Raw genomic sequence first — 16,748 nt, forward strand, 5'->3', positions numbered from 1 at the left:
TTCTCAGTAAGAATTCTCTTTCATAAACTTAGAACCTAGCAATGGATAGAAGAAGTACATGATTAAAACACTTAATAAGAACTGCTGAGAGGGGACCCAGGTAGCTTCCATACTCCAAGCATTTGTCCCCTGAGGATCGAGGACAGCCATCCCTCTGAAGAGATTCAGGGATTCCACTGGAGTGCTGGATGGCCAGTTAGTATGATGCTGGCCTGCAGATCATCTTTGCATGGGGTTTTCTGAGCCAGACGTTGGTGAAGTAAGGGATGATGTGTTTCCTGGCCCATGAGACCAGTTATGTGATGACTGAAATGATACCTAGCATCTAGAATATTCATTAGATAGACGAATATGTCTTGCCAACCTTAGCTCCTAAGAAAACTTACCAATCCTCTCCTGGGAAGAGTAGACTAGAACCTGAGACATGTTGAAGACTCTTTCGAGGTGGATCAAATTAAAAAAGGGGACTAATTCATTCTTCTTGAGCTTAAAAACAATTCCATGAGAGTAAGTAGCTCCACTGATTACTAAACAACCCTACAAGACTAACGGCTGGCCTACACAGGCCTAACTGACTCTGCAGTGAGTTAATGTGCAATATACAAGTCACACTAATAGTGTGCACACGGGACACCTGTGCCCTCTTTCTATCTGCACTATTGTGTACACATGGCGGGGACTTGCTACATACTAAGCACATGGCATTCTCAGAGGGTATCCCATGGTCCTTTGCTTCACTGCTGAGCACTGTGCATTTTGAATTTTCTTTTGCTGCTCAGTGGAATGCATAGTGGAAGCCAACAGAATTATGTCTTGGAGTCAAATTAAAACAAAAACCCATGATTCTGCTCTCTCCATCCCATACTTCCTCTTTTTCTGGGAGCGTGAGCACCATTTTCAAATTGCTGTTGGCCAGCATGGACCCAACAATGATCCATGTTGGCCACTATGCTGGCAACCACGACAGCAGCAGAGGCTCCTCCAGCAGCAGCTGCAGCAGAGGAAGGAGGATTAGGAAGACAAAGACGAAGATGAGTACTACACCAGCAACTCCTATTACTGGCGCTGCTCCTGGAGCAACTTCACTAAGTGCAATGCCACTTGTGGGCTTGGGAAACCAGCATCAATTGGGGGGATGACCAAACATGGTGAAAGTATTTCAGGATGGTGAAGGTGACCTTTTTTGAGATAAGTGCTGAACTAGCCCTGGAGCTACAGCGGCAGCATACCAACATGCAGCACTTTATACCCATCAAGAAGCGGGTCACCTCTGCCATCTGGAAGCAGTCAATCCCCTGAATGTTACCAGTCCACAGCCAACCAGTTCTGCATAGGGAGATTGACTGTTGGAGCCACTGCCATGCAAGTGTGTGGTGCCATGCGAAAGGTACTGTTGTATGGGGTTACAAACCTTGGTAATGCTCAGGAGATTACTGATGGCTTTGCATGCATGGGGTTCCCAAACTGTATTGGGGCAATCAGGGATTCATATGCCTCCCACACAAGGTTAGGAGTTTATAATCAGATGGGGTAATTCTCCATGATTAAGAATAAGATTTAATCACAGGTATTTTTAGTAAAAGTCATGGACTGGTCACGGACAATAAACAAGAATTCACTGCCAGTGATCTGTCCATGACTTTTACTATAAACACCCCTGACTTTTACTATAAACACCCCTGACTAAACCTTAGCTGATCCTAGAGTTCTGCTGTCTGGGGTGCTGCTCCTTTGGGGGATCCTGGGAGCCAATGGCTAGCCCCTGCTCTGGAGGCGGGGGCTGACTGCCTCTGGAGGTGCTGCTCTGGCCGCTGCTCAGGCTGCCTCTGGGAATGCTGCTGCTCAGGCTGCCTCGCCCCGGGGCCGCCTGAGCAGCTGGCTCCGGGGTTGCTCCAGCAGTGGCTGGTGGGGCTGGCTGCGGGGGCTGCCCAACCAGCTGACTCTGGGGCCACTCTAGCCAGCCACTCTGGAGGCCCTGGGGTCAGCCAGCCGCAGAAATACGGAGGTTGTGGAAGGTCATGGAATCCGTGATTTCCACAACCGTGACAGATTTGCAGCCTTATCCATGGTGCTCCAAGGGCTGGCTGACCACCAAGGCAGGTTTATAAACATAAAAGGAGGGTGATTGGGAAAGGTTCATGATGCTAGGCTCTTTTGGAACTCAGCTGGATTTATCTAAATGAATCAAAGACAGTTTGCTGCCAGGATCACTATGGGCATTAATGGTGTAGTGATTGCTCTGGTTACCCTGAAAGAGCTGCCTTATCTTCTGCTGCTGTGGTTAATGATGCCATATAACAGGGGTGGCCAAAGAGAAGGTTACTTACTGTAACTGGAGGTTCTTTGAGATGTGTGGTCCCTATCCGGATTCCATTCATAATGGGCATATGGCACCATGCACTAGAACTGTTCATAGCAGTGTCTGTTGATCTGCGTGTGCATCATGCTTTGGCCATGTAGTGCATCTAGCTTTAAGAAGCTGCGCAGGTTGACGCCGCTCCAGTTCTCTCTTACTCAGCAACAGAAAAGCCCGGAGCAGAGGGAAAGGAGGGTGGGACTGGAATCCAGATAGGGACCACACATCTCAAAGAACCTCCAGTAATCCTCGTAGCTCCTTCCTGGCCTCACCAGTACTGGAACACCAATCTCCTCCACCTCTCTGCTCACCCCCAGATCCTCCTCCCCACTATCCTGGATCTCCTGATGCAAGACCACAGCCGACTTCGACACCCCAACCTGTGCCCTCTTCACTTCATGGTCTGGTATTTGGCTGGGGATCATGTGTAGACCAGGCCTGCTCTGCACCCATCCGCAACATCTTCACTAACAGCAGATGCCAATCCACTCACACCTGTTAATTCAGCTAAGTGGCATCGCTTTACTGCCTGGGCACGCCACCGTCACATTCCAAGAAACTCTGTCTCCATTTTTACTCTCCTGGACTACCTTCTCCATCTCCGCCAATCGGGCCTGGTGCACTCCTCTATCTGCGTTCACCTAGTTGCGCTCAGTGCTCTTCTCCCTCCCGTGGATGGCTTCTCTGTCTTTACTCGCCCAGCGACCTTCTGATTCCTCAGGGGCCTCCTCACTCTTTCTCCTCTTGTACAAAGGTCCACCCCGCTTTGGGATCTCAACTTGGTCCTCTCTACTCTTACTAAAGCCCCTTGCTACCTGCTCCCTCATTCACCTCTACATGAAGGTCATCATCTTGGTGGCTATCACTTTTGCTTGCCGTATCAGTGAACTGGTAGCCATAATGGCAGACCCACCGTTCACGGTCTTCCATAAGGACAAAGTCTCCTTACGTCTACACCCCAAGTTTCTACCCAAGGTGGCTTCCTCCTTCCACCTCAACCAAAGTATACACCTTTCAGTCTTCTACCCCAAACCTCATGACTCACACATGGAGCATGCTTTCCCTTCCCTCCATGCTAACCACTGCTTGCTACTCTTCCATGTTTGGAATCCACCTAGGGACCAGCCTACAGGGTGGATTCCAAACACCTGCTGGGGCTTGGGCTTCAGCCCCGCTCCCACTGAAACCCTGAGCCCTGGCAGGCGCCTCCCATGGGGCTGAAGCCCTGAGACCTCTCTTCCTGCTGGAACAGGAGCTCCTAGCCCCACCATCCTACTGCAGGGCAGAAGCCCTGAGCTCCCCCAAATAGTCTGGCAGGTGGAGAAAGGGGGAGTGAAGGGCTCCGCAAGATGCACTTTAACTATAAAAGAGCCGCATGCGGCTCATGAGCCATGGTTTGGCCACCCCTGCCATATAGGGTATGTCCACACTACATCTGAGAGTGAGCCTCCAAGCCCAGCTTCACAGACTCATGCTAAAAGGGCCTGTGCTATTGCACTAAAAATAGCTGTGTGGACACTGCTTCCAGGGCCACAGAGCTCAGGCTCCAGCCTGAGCTGCATCATCTACACAGCTATTTTTAGCGCCCTAGCGCAAGCCCCACTATGTACAGTCAGAACCTCAGAGTTACAAACACCTCGGGAATGGAGGTTGTTCGTAATTCTGAAATGTTTGTAACTGAACAGAACGTTATGGTTGTTCTTTTAAAAGTTTGACTTAATACAGCTTTGAAACTTTACTATGCAGAAGAAAAATGCTGCTTTTAACTATCTAAATTTAAATTAAACAAGCACAGAAACAGTTTCTTTACCTTGTCAAATCTTTTTTTTTTTTAAACTTTCCTTTTTTTTTTTTGGTAATTTACATTTAACACACTACTATACTGTACTGTACAGTATTTGCTTTAATTTTTGTCTCTGTTGCCTGATTGCACATTTCCAGTTCCAAATGAGGTGTGTGGTTGACTGATCAGTTCGTAACTCTGAGGTTCTACTGTATCTGGGCTGGAAGGCTCACTCTCAGATGCAGTGCAGACATAACTATAACCTTGCTTCCTACGCGGACAGAATCAGATCCTGAGTCTCAAAGAGATCCTGGCTTTCTGGGGAGAGCTCTTCACTGCTTTCCTCGTGATCCTCCTCTGATGACTCTTGCTGCTTGTCCTCAGGGGAAGGCTGTAGGGGAGGCAGCAGGGTCCACAACCAATTTGGGTTCGGCAGTGGTGTAATTAATCAAGTACTGTCCAGCTCCTCAAAAAATGGACAGATTACATTTCCATTGCTTGACCTCTTTCTGGGATCCCTCATTTTAATGTAAATCCTCTTAGCTGTTTGCTCTTGATCTGGCACTGGCTGGTGTCCTGGTTGTGGCCCCTCATGGACATCTACTTGATAACATCCACAAAAACATCTTTATTTCACAAGAGCTTGCTCCCCAGATAATGATAAGATCTAGCGTCTCAGCACGGCTCTAAGCAACTGCTGGAGGCATGTTGCAAGCCTTCTGGATTGTAGCAATGCTGATATATTCAAATCCGTGAGCAAATGGGCAAATTCTGGCCTCATGACAGTTTTTAAATGCAGGAGGGACATCCAGTCAACTGAGAGCAATGGAGGGTACACAAGTAAACAGACAGATCAGTAATGGATGCCCTCAAACAGTGTGGGATACCAGTTGGAGGACTGCTACAGTAGTGCATAGCAGCACTGTGTGCACATGAACAATGCACCACACTAACTCAATCTGCATTAAACATAATTCACTTTGAAAGAGTATTCCAGAGTTTTTGGAGTTACTACATTCTAACAAATTATGCTGTGTGCATGCAGGCATTTTCACATCAAACCAACCAGAGTTACTGTGGATTAAACCCCTGTGTAAAAAAGCCCCAAGGATTTGTCTTGATTAGGAAAATTGGTCAAGTTTAGGTCAGGCTTTTAGCCAATGCATGCTAGTTAACCATGTCCTAAACTCAATCTTTTTTTAATGCAGATGCAGGGAAACAGCTTGAAACTTGACTAACTAGTCAAATTCTAGCCTAGTCTACTACATAGCTCTAGCACAAGGGAAAATTAATCCCTATAAACTATAACCTTTTTAAAACAAATTTTAAAACACGCTGGATTATTTCAAATGTAATACATTCAGCATATTATTTAGATAGCCTACATAACTACTTTATTTAAAATCACTGTTCACCGATGGCCACCATCATTAAAGGAATGACTCCATCGAATGTAGACAGTTGACTAACCTGTGTGGGTTCTTCTATGTCTTTGCAGCTCATCACTCCGTGTAAATCTTTTGCCACAAAACATCCAGTTGCATACAAATGGTCTTTCTCCAGTATGCCAACGAAGGTGTGCCCGGAGATGAGATGTTTTCCCATAAACTTTTCCACATCCTTCGATATGGCAGATATGCTGCTTCTTTTTTCCTGGCTCACTGCTGCCTCTGACAGGATCAAAGTTAAGCAGTTAGGTGATTTTATATTAAAATATCAGCTAAGGAAAAATGTGAAATTGTAAAATTAAGTTGATTATAATCCTCTTTCTGAATAGAAAATTTACAAGCATGATTTCCTATGGACATGATTAGAAACATGACAGTACTACAGGGAAAAAGCCCCCAAAATAAGGCAGGCCCCACAAGATGCCTAAAGTTTAACTGACAAACTAACATTACCTTCCTTCTCCTTCTCTACAATTAGGACATGAGCAGGCAACTCTTCTTAACCTCTTGCCAGGTTGTATTTCCTGGTCAGAAGCTTGCTGGGCTTGTTGTAACTGCACTTGTGTGATCTGATCAGGACTAACAGCACCAATTGCTGCATTAGCAATACCTCCTACGGCTACAGTTACAGGAGCTATTGTGGCTTGCTGTACTTTCATGCCTCCATCCTGTCCTTGCTGTTGACCTGTAAAATAAGACAGTCCTTGTAAATTTTAGTGATCATCTCAGAAAAGTCACAACATAATATTTTATATGACTTTTGTTCGAGAGAATATCCACTATAGCATGGGTTGGCAACCTTTCAGAAGTGGTGCGCCGAGTCTTCATTTATTCACTCTCATTTAAGGTTTTGCATGCCAGTAATACATTTTAATGTTTTTAGAAGATCTCTTTCTATAAGTCTGTAATATATAACTAAACTATTGTTGTATATAAAGTAAATAAGGTTTTAAAAATGTTTAAGAAACTTCACTTAAAATTAAATTAAAATGCAGAGCCTCCCGGACCGGTGGCCAGGACCCACGCAGTGTGAGTGCCACTGAAAATCAGCTCGCGTGCTGCCTTTGGCACGCGTGCCATACGTGGCCTACCCCTGAACTACAGGATAGATGAAAACTGCAGAAAAAATATTAAACCGAGTAAGTTTACTAGTGTGCTTTAGTATACTACAAACAAAATTTATACACAACTTTAGAGAGCCCTGATTAATGTAATTCATTAGAAAAAGAGTACAGTAAAGACAAATGTGTGCTCTCACAGGAAATAACTAGTTTTACAGGCATCTTCTTTTTTTAGAGAATGAAGAGATATATCAGTAGAAGATATGAAACAAAGCATTACACAGAATTCATTTTCTACTGTTGATGCTTTTCCCTAGAATAACCTTGGAAACCATATTTCTATTTAAAACTCTCACACATTTATTTTTGAAGTTATTTTATGGAATTAACCTACTATTTTTTCAAGCAACTGAGTCAAAAACTTCATTTATACATAAAAAAATGCAGTATCTCGATGTATTCCATTAGGATTTCTTCAAAACAAATTTATATTGAAAGAACATTAACGCTGTAAAGTCAAGCATGTAAAAGGTAGGAAATACCAGAATTAAGATTGCCCGTGCAATCTTAAATCTGCCCCAATGTATGGCTGAATTTAAATAATCTTTAATTACATACTCAGATAGTAATTATATTCTGATGGAATTATGAAATTATGGCACTTCCTAATTTTTAGTGCTTGATTTTGCAACCTGAGCATTATACTTTTAATGATTTTACTTAATTAAATTACCCACGTTTTTAAAAATGAAAACTAAAAAAAAAAAAAAAAAATTCCATCATATGCAACTGTAATGACAGCCTTTCTCCAACGACCACACAGAGATAGTCAGCATAGTTTGAATTCCAGACCTTAAGATCCACAGTGCAAACTTCTACCATTAAAGGTAAAGGAATAACTGGTAGCAGCAATCATATGGCAGAAAGTTACACAAATAAATGCTAGAAAACAGTGAAATGTTCAATATCAGGATTCCAGGATTTTGTCCCTGACTCTTCTGTAGTATGCAAGGTCTTGGAAAAAATTTTGAAGGAGAAAGTAGTTAAGGACATTGAAGTCAATGGTAAATGGGACAAAATACAACATAGTTTTACAAAAGGAGATTGTGCCAAACCAACCTGATCTCCTTCTTTGAGAAAGTAACAGATTTTTTTAGACAAAGGAAACGCACTGGATCTAATTTACCTAGATTTCAGTAAGGCATTTGATACTGTGTCACATAGGGGATTATTAGTTAAATTGGAAAAGATGGGGATCAATATGAAAATTGAAACGTGGATAAGGAATTGGTTCAAGGGCAGACTACAACGGGTCATACTGAAAGATGAACTGTCAGGCTGGAGGGAGGTTACCAGTGGAGTTCCTCAAGGATCAGTTTTGGGACCAATCTTATTTAATCTTTTTATTACTGACCTCGGCACAAAAAGTGGGAGCGTGCTAATAAAGTTTGCAGATGATACAAAGCTGGGAGGTATTGCCAATTTAGAGAAGGACCGGGATATCATACAGGAGGATCTGGATGACCTTGTAAACTGGAGTAATAGTAATAGGAAATTTAATAGTGAGAAGTGTAAGGTTATGCAGTTAGGGATTAATAACAAGAATTAAGCTGGGGACGCATCAATTAGAAGTAATGGAGGAGGAGAAGGACCTTGGAGTATTGGTTGATCATAGGATGACTATGAGCCGCCAATGTGATATGGCCGTGAAAAAAGCTAATGTGGTCTTGGGATGCATCAGGCGAGGTATTTCCAGTAGAGATAAGGAGGTGTTAGTACCGTTATACAAGGCACTGGTTAGACCTCATCTGAAATACTGTGTGCAGTTCTGGTCTCCTATGTTTAAGAAGGATGAATTCAAACTGGAACAGGTACAGAGAAGGGCTACTAGGATGATCCGAGGAATGGAAAACCTGTCTTATGAAAGGAGACTCAAGGAGCTTGGCTTGTTTAGCCTAACTAAAAGAAGGTTGAGGGGAGATATGATTGCTCTCTATAAATATATCAGAGGGATAAATACCGGAGAGGGAGAGGAATTATTTAAGCTCAGTACCAATGTGGACACAAGAACAAATGGATATAAACTGGCCACCAGGAAGTTTAGACTTGAAATTAGACGAAGGTTTCTAACCGTCAGAGGAGTGAAGTTTTGGAATAGCCTTCCAAGGGAAGCAGTGGGGGCAAAAGATCCATCTGGCTTTAAGATTAAACTCGGTAAGTTTATGGAGGAGATAGTATGATGGGATAACATGATTTTGGTAATTAATTGATCTTTAAATATTCATTGTAAATAGGCCTAATGGCCTGTGATGGGATGTTAGATGGGGTGGGATCTGAGTTACTACAGAAAATTCTTTTCTGGGTATCTGGCTGGTGAATCTTGCCCATATGCTCAAGGTTTAGCTGATTCCTTCCCGACCCCAAATATGGAAATTTTCCTCCAGGGCAGATTGGAAAAGGCCCTGGAGGTTTTTTGCCTTCCTCTGTAGCAAGGAGCACGGGTCACTTGCTGGAGGATTCTCTGCTCCTTGAAGTCTTTAAATCACGATTTGAGGACTTCAATTGCTCAGACATAGGCGAGAGGTTTATTGCAGGAGCGGGTAGGTGAGATTCTGTGGCCTGCATTGTGCAGGAGGTCGGACTAGATGATCATAACGGTCCCTTCTGACCTTAGTATTTATGAATCTTCTCTAAAGGTGTTAGAGTAGTGGTTACAGATAGCAGAGCCAATCACATAGACTTCACATGTTCAAAGTGAAATCCACTGAGGCTTAGTGGATGACAGATCTGCCATAACAAATGGAGGTTCTAGTCTCAGCTCTGCTAGAAACTACCTTGCACAGTCTCTATGGCACGAATGGGAAGATTTATCTTTTTACTTCTTACTTTTTTGTTAACCTCTCTTATCATTGGCCTAGTTATCTGAGAGTAAATAGGGAACATGTCATCTTCTGGATTTTTAATTCTGACTATTAAAGCTGGTAGACAGTCCTTTTCCTTGGGACAGGGGGAGAGATCATAGGTGAAGGTGAGACTTTAACCTTTCCCTCAAACTACTAATAGAATCTATTCAAATTCTTTGAGGGTGTCAACAAACGTGGACCAGGGTGATCCAGCTGACAGTGTATGTGGACTTTCAGAAAGCCTCTGACAAGGCCCTATACCCAAGGATCTTAAGCAAAGTAAGCAGTCATCGGATAAGAAGGAAGGTCTTCATGGATCAGGAACTGATTAAAAGATAGGAAACAAAAGGTAGGAATAAATGGTCAATTTTCATAAGGCAAAGAGGTAAATAGCGGGGTTCACCAAGGATCTGTACTGGGACCGGTAGCTGTTCAACATATTCATAAATGATCTGGAAAAGGTGGTGAAAAGTGAGGTGGCACAGTTTGCAAATGATATTAAATTACTCAAGACAGTAAAGTCCAAAGCTGACTGCAAAGCGTTACAAAGGTAATATTATAAGATCTCATGAAACTGAGTGACTAGGCAACAGAATGGCAGATGAAAATCAAATGGTGATAAGCGCAAAATAATGCACACCGGAAGAAATACTCCCAACTATACATACAAATAATGAGTTCTAAATTAGCTGTTTCCACTGAAAGAGATTTTGGAGTCATCACTGATAGTTCTCTGAAAACCTCTGTACAACATCTAAAAAGCTGATAGAATGTTAAGGACCGTTAGGAAAGAAAACAGAAAAATGCCACTATAAAAAAAATCCATGCTACATCTCGAATACTGCACGCAGTTCTGGTCACCCTATCTCAAAAATATATATTAGAATTGGAAAAGGTACAGAGAAGGGCAACAGAAATGATTAGGGGTATTGAACTGATTCCATATGAAGAGAAATTAAAAAAACTAGAACTGTTCATCTTAGAAAAGAGACAACTAAGGGGCAAGATGATAGACATCTATAAAATCATGGTGTGGAGAAGTGAATAGGGAAGTGTTATTTACCCCTGAACATACCACAAGAACCACGGGTCACCCAATGAAATTAATATGCAGCAGGTTTCAAACAAACAAAAGGAAATACTTTCTCACACAGTGCACAGTCAGCCTCTAGAACCTATTGTCAGGGGATTTTGTGAAGGCCAAAAGTATAACTGGGTTCAAAAAAGAATTAGGTAAGTTCATGGAAGGCAGGTCCACCAATGGCTATTAGTCAAGATGTTCAGGGATGCAACCTCATGCTCCGAGTGTCCCTACTGACTGCCAGAAGCTGGGGCTGGATGATGGGGGATGGATCACTGAGTAATAGTTCTGTTCATTCCTTCTGAAGCATCTGGCACTGGCTACTGTCAGAAGACAGGTTACTGGGCTAGATGGACCATTGGCGTGACCTAGTATGGCCATTCTTATATTCTTATAAATACAAAACAGAGGTTTCCTTTTAGCCCAGGTGGCACAGAGTTGGGGGACTGAGGGGAAATTCCTATAACATCATTTTGGTTCACGTGACGGAGTAGGCAAACCCGCTGCTCCTCCAATACTGGTGAAAGCAAGAATGTAAGCAAAGCAGCAGCAGAAAGGAGAAAGAATCATAATTCTGCTGGAAAATCAGAAGGATAAAAGAAATACAAATTTTAGGAGATGGATCTTGAAGGGAAGGTGCAGCAAAAGTGGACTGACTAGAAAAAGGATATTTTAAAATCTGCTTTAAGGATCAAGCAGCGTAAGTATACCCTAAAGCTTTGCTGTTACTATTTGGTAAAAGCTGACCAGCAATGGGCCCTTCACAAAGATCACTGGAATACCTGTTAAAAAAAGGTATTCCAGCATTGAATCTGTATCACTGTTAGGGTCGGAGAATAGGTCCCAGAGAAGCGGCTGGGAAAGTGTGTCAGTTTAGAGTGCTAGCAATTGGGGTTGTGGGGAGAACAGAGTGAAACAGCTACACTGTTTTGGAATGAAACACTCAGAGCAGGCTTTTAGTGTGAAGGATGGAAGTGAGCAGACACTCTCATGGGAGGGCCTAGATGAAATGGATTGAGGCTGACAAGCTTGTATGTATCATCATCAGTTTATAGAAGTCCTCTCCCTTTCCCCCTGCCATCTCAATTCAGAGCAATCTACTCCTTTTTTCTCCCCACCAGGCTCCCATTCATGGCATCTGGATACATATGCCAGGGGTTTTGATTAAGTTTAGTCAGGTTCTCACAAAACCAAAAAAAAGTTGAGATGGTAGATTCCTAATGGAAATATATTTGAAGCTCTGCTTTTATTTCAGTGTGTGATCCTCTAGAAATTTAGTACCATTTTGCACTTAAACAAGAACTGTGAATACCTAATTATGTTTTATAATTTAAACATGCAACAGAAATGTAAAGTTAGGCTCCCTGTAACCCTTTTGTAACTTGTATGTTGAAATGTTCTGAAATAATATTAAGTTGCTGAAGATAAGGGTGCAACAAAACCCAACTTAGTTTTCAGGTTTGAGCCTCTAGGTCAGTTAGAGAAAATGTATTTAGTAGAGGACCACTAGACAATACTATGCATGATACAACCAAATTTTATTAAAAAGAAAAATGATTAGTTAAACAAACAGGCATGCAATGCTACTTACACAATACTACAATTATACTCTCACTCAAAAATGAAATGGTGCATGAATTGGTGATCAGTTGCTGACAACAGAGTGAAGTACAGCCTCATAATCTTGGAACCTAACAGTACCCTTTTGATTGGAGCTCTCCTTCAATTTAACAAAATTACTCCTTTTGTACTCCATTATAATACTAATTAATATTAAACTGTCCTTTACCATAATTATATTTTCACCACCTTCTCACTTGGATCTTTATGTTACCCATTATTTAAAATTAACATCTGCAACAATGTCCTTCCCATACTATCAGTATAGATAGCATTTTTATAAAACATTCTCAATTCTTAAAAAAACTCTTTAAAAACCTTGCTCCAGCCACTTATAACCAAAGCATAATGGTAACACAACTCTGGGTCACATCCTTTCTAACTCTTACCTTCCCATAACACTTTGTCTTCAACTTATCTCACACTAGTAATTTCAATTTCCCATACTCCTCAACACTTTGGCTAACTTAGGCCCAAAACCTAATTTCACCTTATTTTTTCTTAACTTAAACTATCCTACAGGCTACCTCCCACAAAAGCCATAACACATACTTTGGCACAAGTTAAACAATATGCAATATAAGACACTATACTGTACTACTCTCTGGCCCTGAACTAGTGACAAATAGGGCTGTATAGGTGTTACAAGTGGCCAGGGAAAAATTCCCCAGTACAGGACCCCTGTTAGTCCTATGCATTCCCTAGTGAACGGAGTGAGTTGCGGCAGGATGGAGAGTAGTATAATGCCAAGTGTTACAGAGAATATGAGCTGCTGCACAGCCAACCAATAGGCAACTCCAAGGATGCTACTATAAGCTAGAGCAGCCACTGAAGTTGCTCGAGTTCACACTGGGGGCTGTAAAGCCACTTCTGTCCCTCACCTGGCCTGTGACTGCCGTGTCATAGCTCTTGGGAGGCACACCACTAAATATGCCCCTATAGACAAACAAGGGAGCCAAGATACCACTGTTGTGAGAAATAGTTTTGAATTTAAAATTAGCAATAATGGTATATTAGCAGTCTTGTTTTTAAGATGGATGCTATCAACTTTTAAAATCTCCTCTTAAAAAAGATGGAGAAAGGTTTTCTATTTGTATTTCTGTTCCTCACCAGCAGAGAGTAAAATATGCAAAAGGGCAGAAGAGGTTTCAGGAGCTTAAGTCAATTAATCGCTTTTGAATTCTAAAATTTTAGCTATGTTGTTTAGAGCAATAATAGCAGCTACAAAAATTTTCAGACAGAAATGAGATTTTCCATTTGATAGTGTTTTTCATTTAATTAAAAAAAATGATTTACTTATTTCATATTTCGTATAGCAGGTACTGAACTGTAGTAAAAGAGCCACTGAGAACAATATAGTATACCGAATAAAACTCCAAGAACACAATATAATAAAATAAATGCAGCTGTTGGTGCTCAGTGGTTCTTCAAAATGTGTTGCTGCTCCTGGAACAGATCATTGTAGTACACAGCAAACTAGAGGTTTAGTTAGCAAGTCAAACAAGATAATGCCTCAGGTTCTTTTGGATGGCTGCCCTGATTTTGCCCATAAGACCTCTGAGCAGGTGAAGAACATATATACTGTTGATTGTATAGCAAAGTGCTTCCAGGAAACAATTTCATATTATTCCAACAATTCAGAGAAACTATCAACACAAGTTTGTTAATTTCTCTTAAGGCAAGAGACAACCTAGTTCAACTTTTTTTAATATATAGCAAAACATGAGATGATCATGCAGAAAACTTTTTAAATACAAGTTATAAAAATTATAATATTAACAGTGTTTTTTTTTGTTAAATGCACTACTTATCACTATATTTTGTGCTCTGAAGCTTCCCCTGTGACTTCTGAGGGCAAAATCCAGTATCTTGTTTTACACAAATGGAGTTTACTTGCTCTACGTCCTACTTCAGCACTTACACTAATAAAGAAGTGAGCTCCATTGCCAACTGTAAAATTTGTTTTGTGGCAGGGACAGAGTTAACCTATTAGTACCTGCAGCATTCTTTTTTGGGAAAAAATTTAGTTATTCAAATATTCTGCATAGTGGAAAATAGAAAGACTACAAGTAGTCTTGTGATCGCCAGCAAGAGTAGCAGTGTTTGAGGATCTCTTTTTAGTAAGTCTCTCCTTGCAGAAGAAGCTGTGCAGGTTTTCCCATTATCTTCTCTCCTTCTCCCTCAAACCAAGATTGAAAGTATTTACAATTCTTCATCTAGATGTCCACAGCAAGGTTAGGAGTTCAGTTCATGTTGCACAAACATGAACTCCCATAAACAACATGTGTTTCAAGTTTTTCCCAACTCTTGCTCACATGCACAAAATTGTTTGTCACAAACACCCTTATGCAAAGAACTTGTGTTTGCAATACTGCTTCTGAAAATGCATTAAAATTAATAGCTAGAGACACATTCCAATACAATAGCCTTGAGAGGTCATCTGGCTGTTCAACGTTAACATCATTGCTGAGTGAAAGCATGGCAGGTATATTAATGAGAGAGTCATTTTGGGTACCAGTTGTTTTATCACAGATAAAAATCTACATGCAGCTGTCAAGTTACTTCACCAACATGGTCATCAAAAACTTTAGAGAGATATTCACTAACCATTGAGACATCTGTAGGGCCCCAATAGAGTCTAGGTTTGCCTCCAACTAGAAAGCAGAGCTGGGTTATTAGCAGCTGTAAATACTTCTAAATTAAAACCAGCTATTTTCTTGTTACATTGTTTTTGTTCCTAACAACTGTTTCACAGTTACCTTTTTCCTCTATAGGGCAGGTTGCCATTTAGAAACTTCCCTCACATACTGAAAGAGAGAGCTTAAATTTTATTCCAATTGTAGATAAATTTTTCTTTTTTGATCAACTGGAATATTTCATATAATAGAAAATATAATATATAGAACATTCTGCTTTAATACTGTAGAAATGGATATTTGGCAGAAATATTTCTTACTTCAGAATCCGCTTTTTTTTTTTAAACCAACATTGATTTAAAGCAGGGGTCGGCAACATTTCAGAAGTGGTCTGCCGAGTCTTCATTTATTCACTCTAATTTAAGGTTTTGGGTGCCAGTAATACGTGTTAACGTTTTTAGAAGATCTCTCTCTATACGTCTATATTATGTAAATAAATTAAAATGCAGATCTTATCAGTTTAGTGCATTGGTTCTTAACCTGGGCGTGCGAGACATGCGAGATTTTTTTAGAAGGTAAATCATTGAAAACACAAATTAAGCACAGGCACATAAGTACAACTACTTTGTTTCATCAAACCTATGTATTTATTAACATTATACATTTTTAACGATTACTGTAATATACAAAGTTTTTAAATTTTTAAGTTTTCAAGTTTTTAAGCTAATTGTAGTGTAATTTTTGATAAGGGGTAAGAGATCATATTTTGAGAACTCCAGACCATCAGCAGGCTGAGCGGGGCCAGGTGTAGTGCATTAAATTGCTCCCCATAGGAATGTGCTGCTTACAGTGTACTACTTATGCCTGCTAGTCCTGATGTTCTGAGCGGCATGGTAAGGGGACGGGGAACAGGGGTGGCTGGATAGGCATGGGAGTGCTGGGACGCCCGTCAGGGGTCGGGAGTGTGGATAGGGGTCAGGGCAGTCAAGGGACAGGGAGCAGAGGGCTTGGATGGGGGTGCGGTGGGTCCCGGGAGGGGGTGGTCAGGAGACAAGGAGCAGGGGGAGTTGGATGGGTGGAGGGTTCTGAGGGTGGCAATCAGGGGACAGGGGGTCCCGCGAAGGGGTGGTCAGGGGACATGGAGCGGGGGGGGCGGGGGGATGGGAAGTGGGCCGGCTGTTTGGGGAGGCACAGCCTTCCCTACCCCAGTGTAGTTTATTAAATTTCTCCCTGTAGGAATGTGCTACTTACGGTTACTACTTACAGCCGCCAGTCCTGGCTCCGCAAGTAGCACATTCTTACGGGGAGAAATTTAATACACTACACCGACAGACAGAACTCCAGACTGGTGGCGGGCTGAGCCGCTCAGCCCATCGGCGGTCTGGGGTTTCGTCCGCTGCATCCTGCCAGCTGGGGTCCCGACTGCCGGCGCTGCTCAGCCCGCTGTCGGCCTGGGGTTCCGTTCACCCAGGCTGGCAGCGGACTGAGCGGGGGCGGTGGTCGGGAACCCAGCTGGCAGCAGCATGCCAGTAAAAATCAGCTCATGTGCTGCCTCTGGCATGCGTGCCACAGGTTGCCGACCCCTGCTTTAAAGTCTGCCATGCTTGTCTGCAGAATTCACTCATCTAAGACAACCAAAGACCATCTAGCGTGAGAACTAAGCCAATCAGAAGAGTGGAATAGCATGTTCTTCCCTGAGATAACAGTACTACTTCCTTTTGGGAGGGAGTGGAAACAGGAAACACTTCCTTCTCTCTTCATTATTTCTTCTCTCCCCCCGTATCCAATGAATTTAGTTCCCTTGTAAAATTATAATCTTTATAAAGACAGGTTTCAGAGTAGCAGCCGTGTTAGTCTGTA

General features: G+C 42.1%; 1 protein-coding gene across 3 annotated transcripts in view; it reads right to left on the bottom strand.

Moving 5' to 3' along the window:
* Window positions 1–16,748, bottom strand: part of SP4 (Sp4 transcription factor) — a 49,213-nt gene that overhangs the window by 3,851 nt on the left and 28,614 nt on the right. For all 3 annotated transcript variants that reach the window (XM_043541065.1, XM_037890568.2, XM_037890569.2), the window contains exons 4-5: window positions 6,041–6,272; window positions 5,610–5,809 (exon numbers count right to left, since the gene is read on the bottom strand). In XM_043541065.1, the coding sequence (XP_043397000.1) occupies window positions 5,610–5,809; window positions 6,041–6,272 (432 nt within the window). The remainder of the gene's footprint in view (window positions 1–5,609; window positions 5,810–6,040; window positions 6,273–16,748) is intronic.

This window comes from Chelonia mydas, chromosome 2, assembly GCF_015237465.2.
Source record: "Chelonia mydas isolate rCheMyd1 chromosome 2, rCheMyd1.pri.v2, whole genome shotgun sequence".
Lineage (NCBI taxonomy): Eukaryota > Metazoa > Chordata > Testudines > Cheloniidae > Chelonia > Chelonia mydas.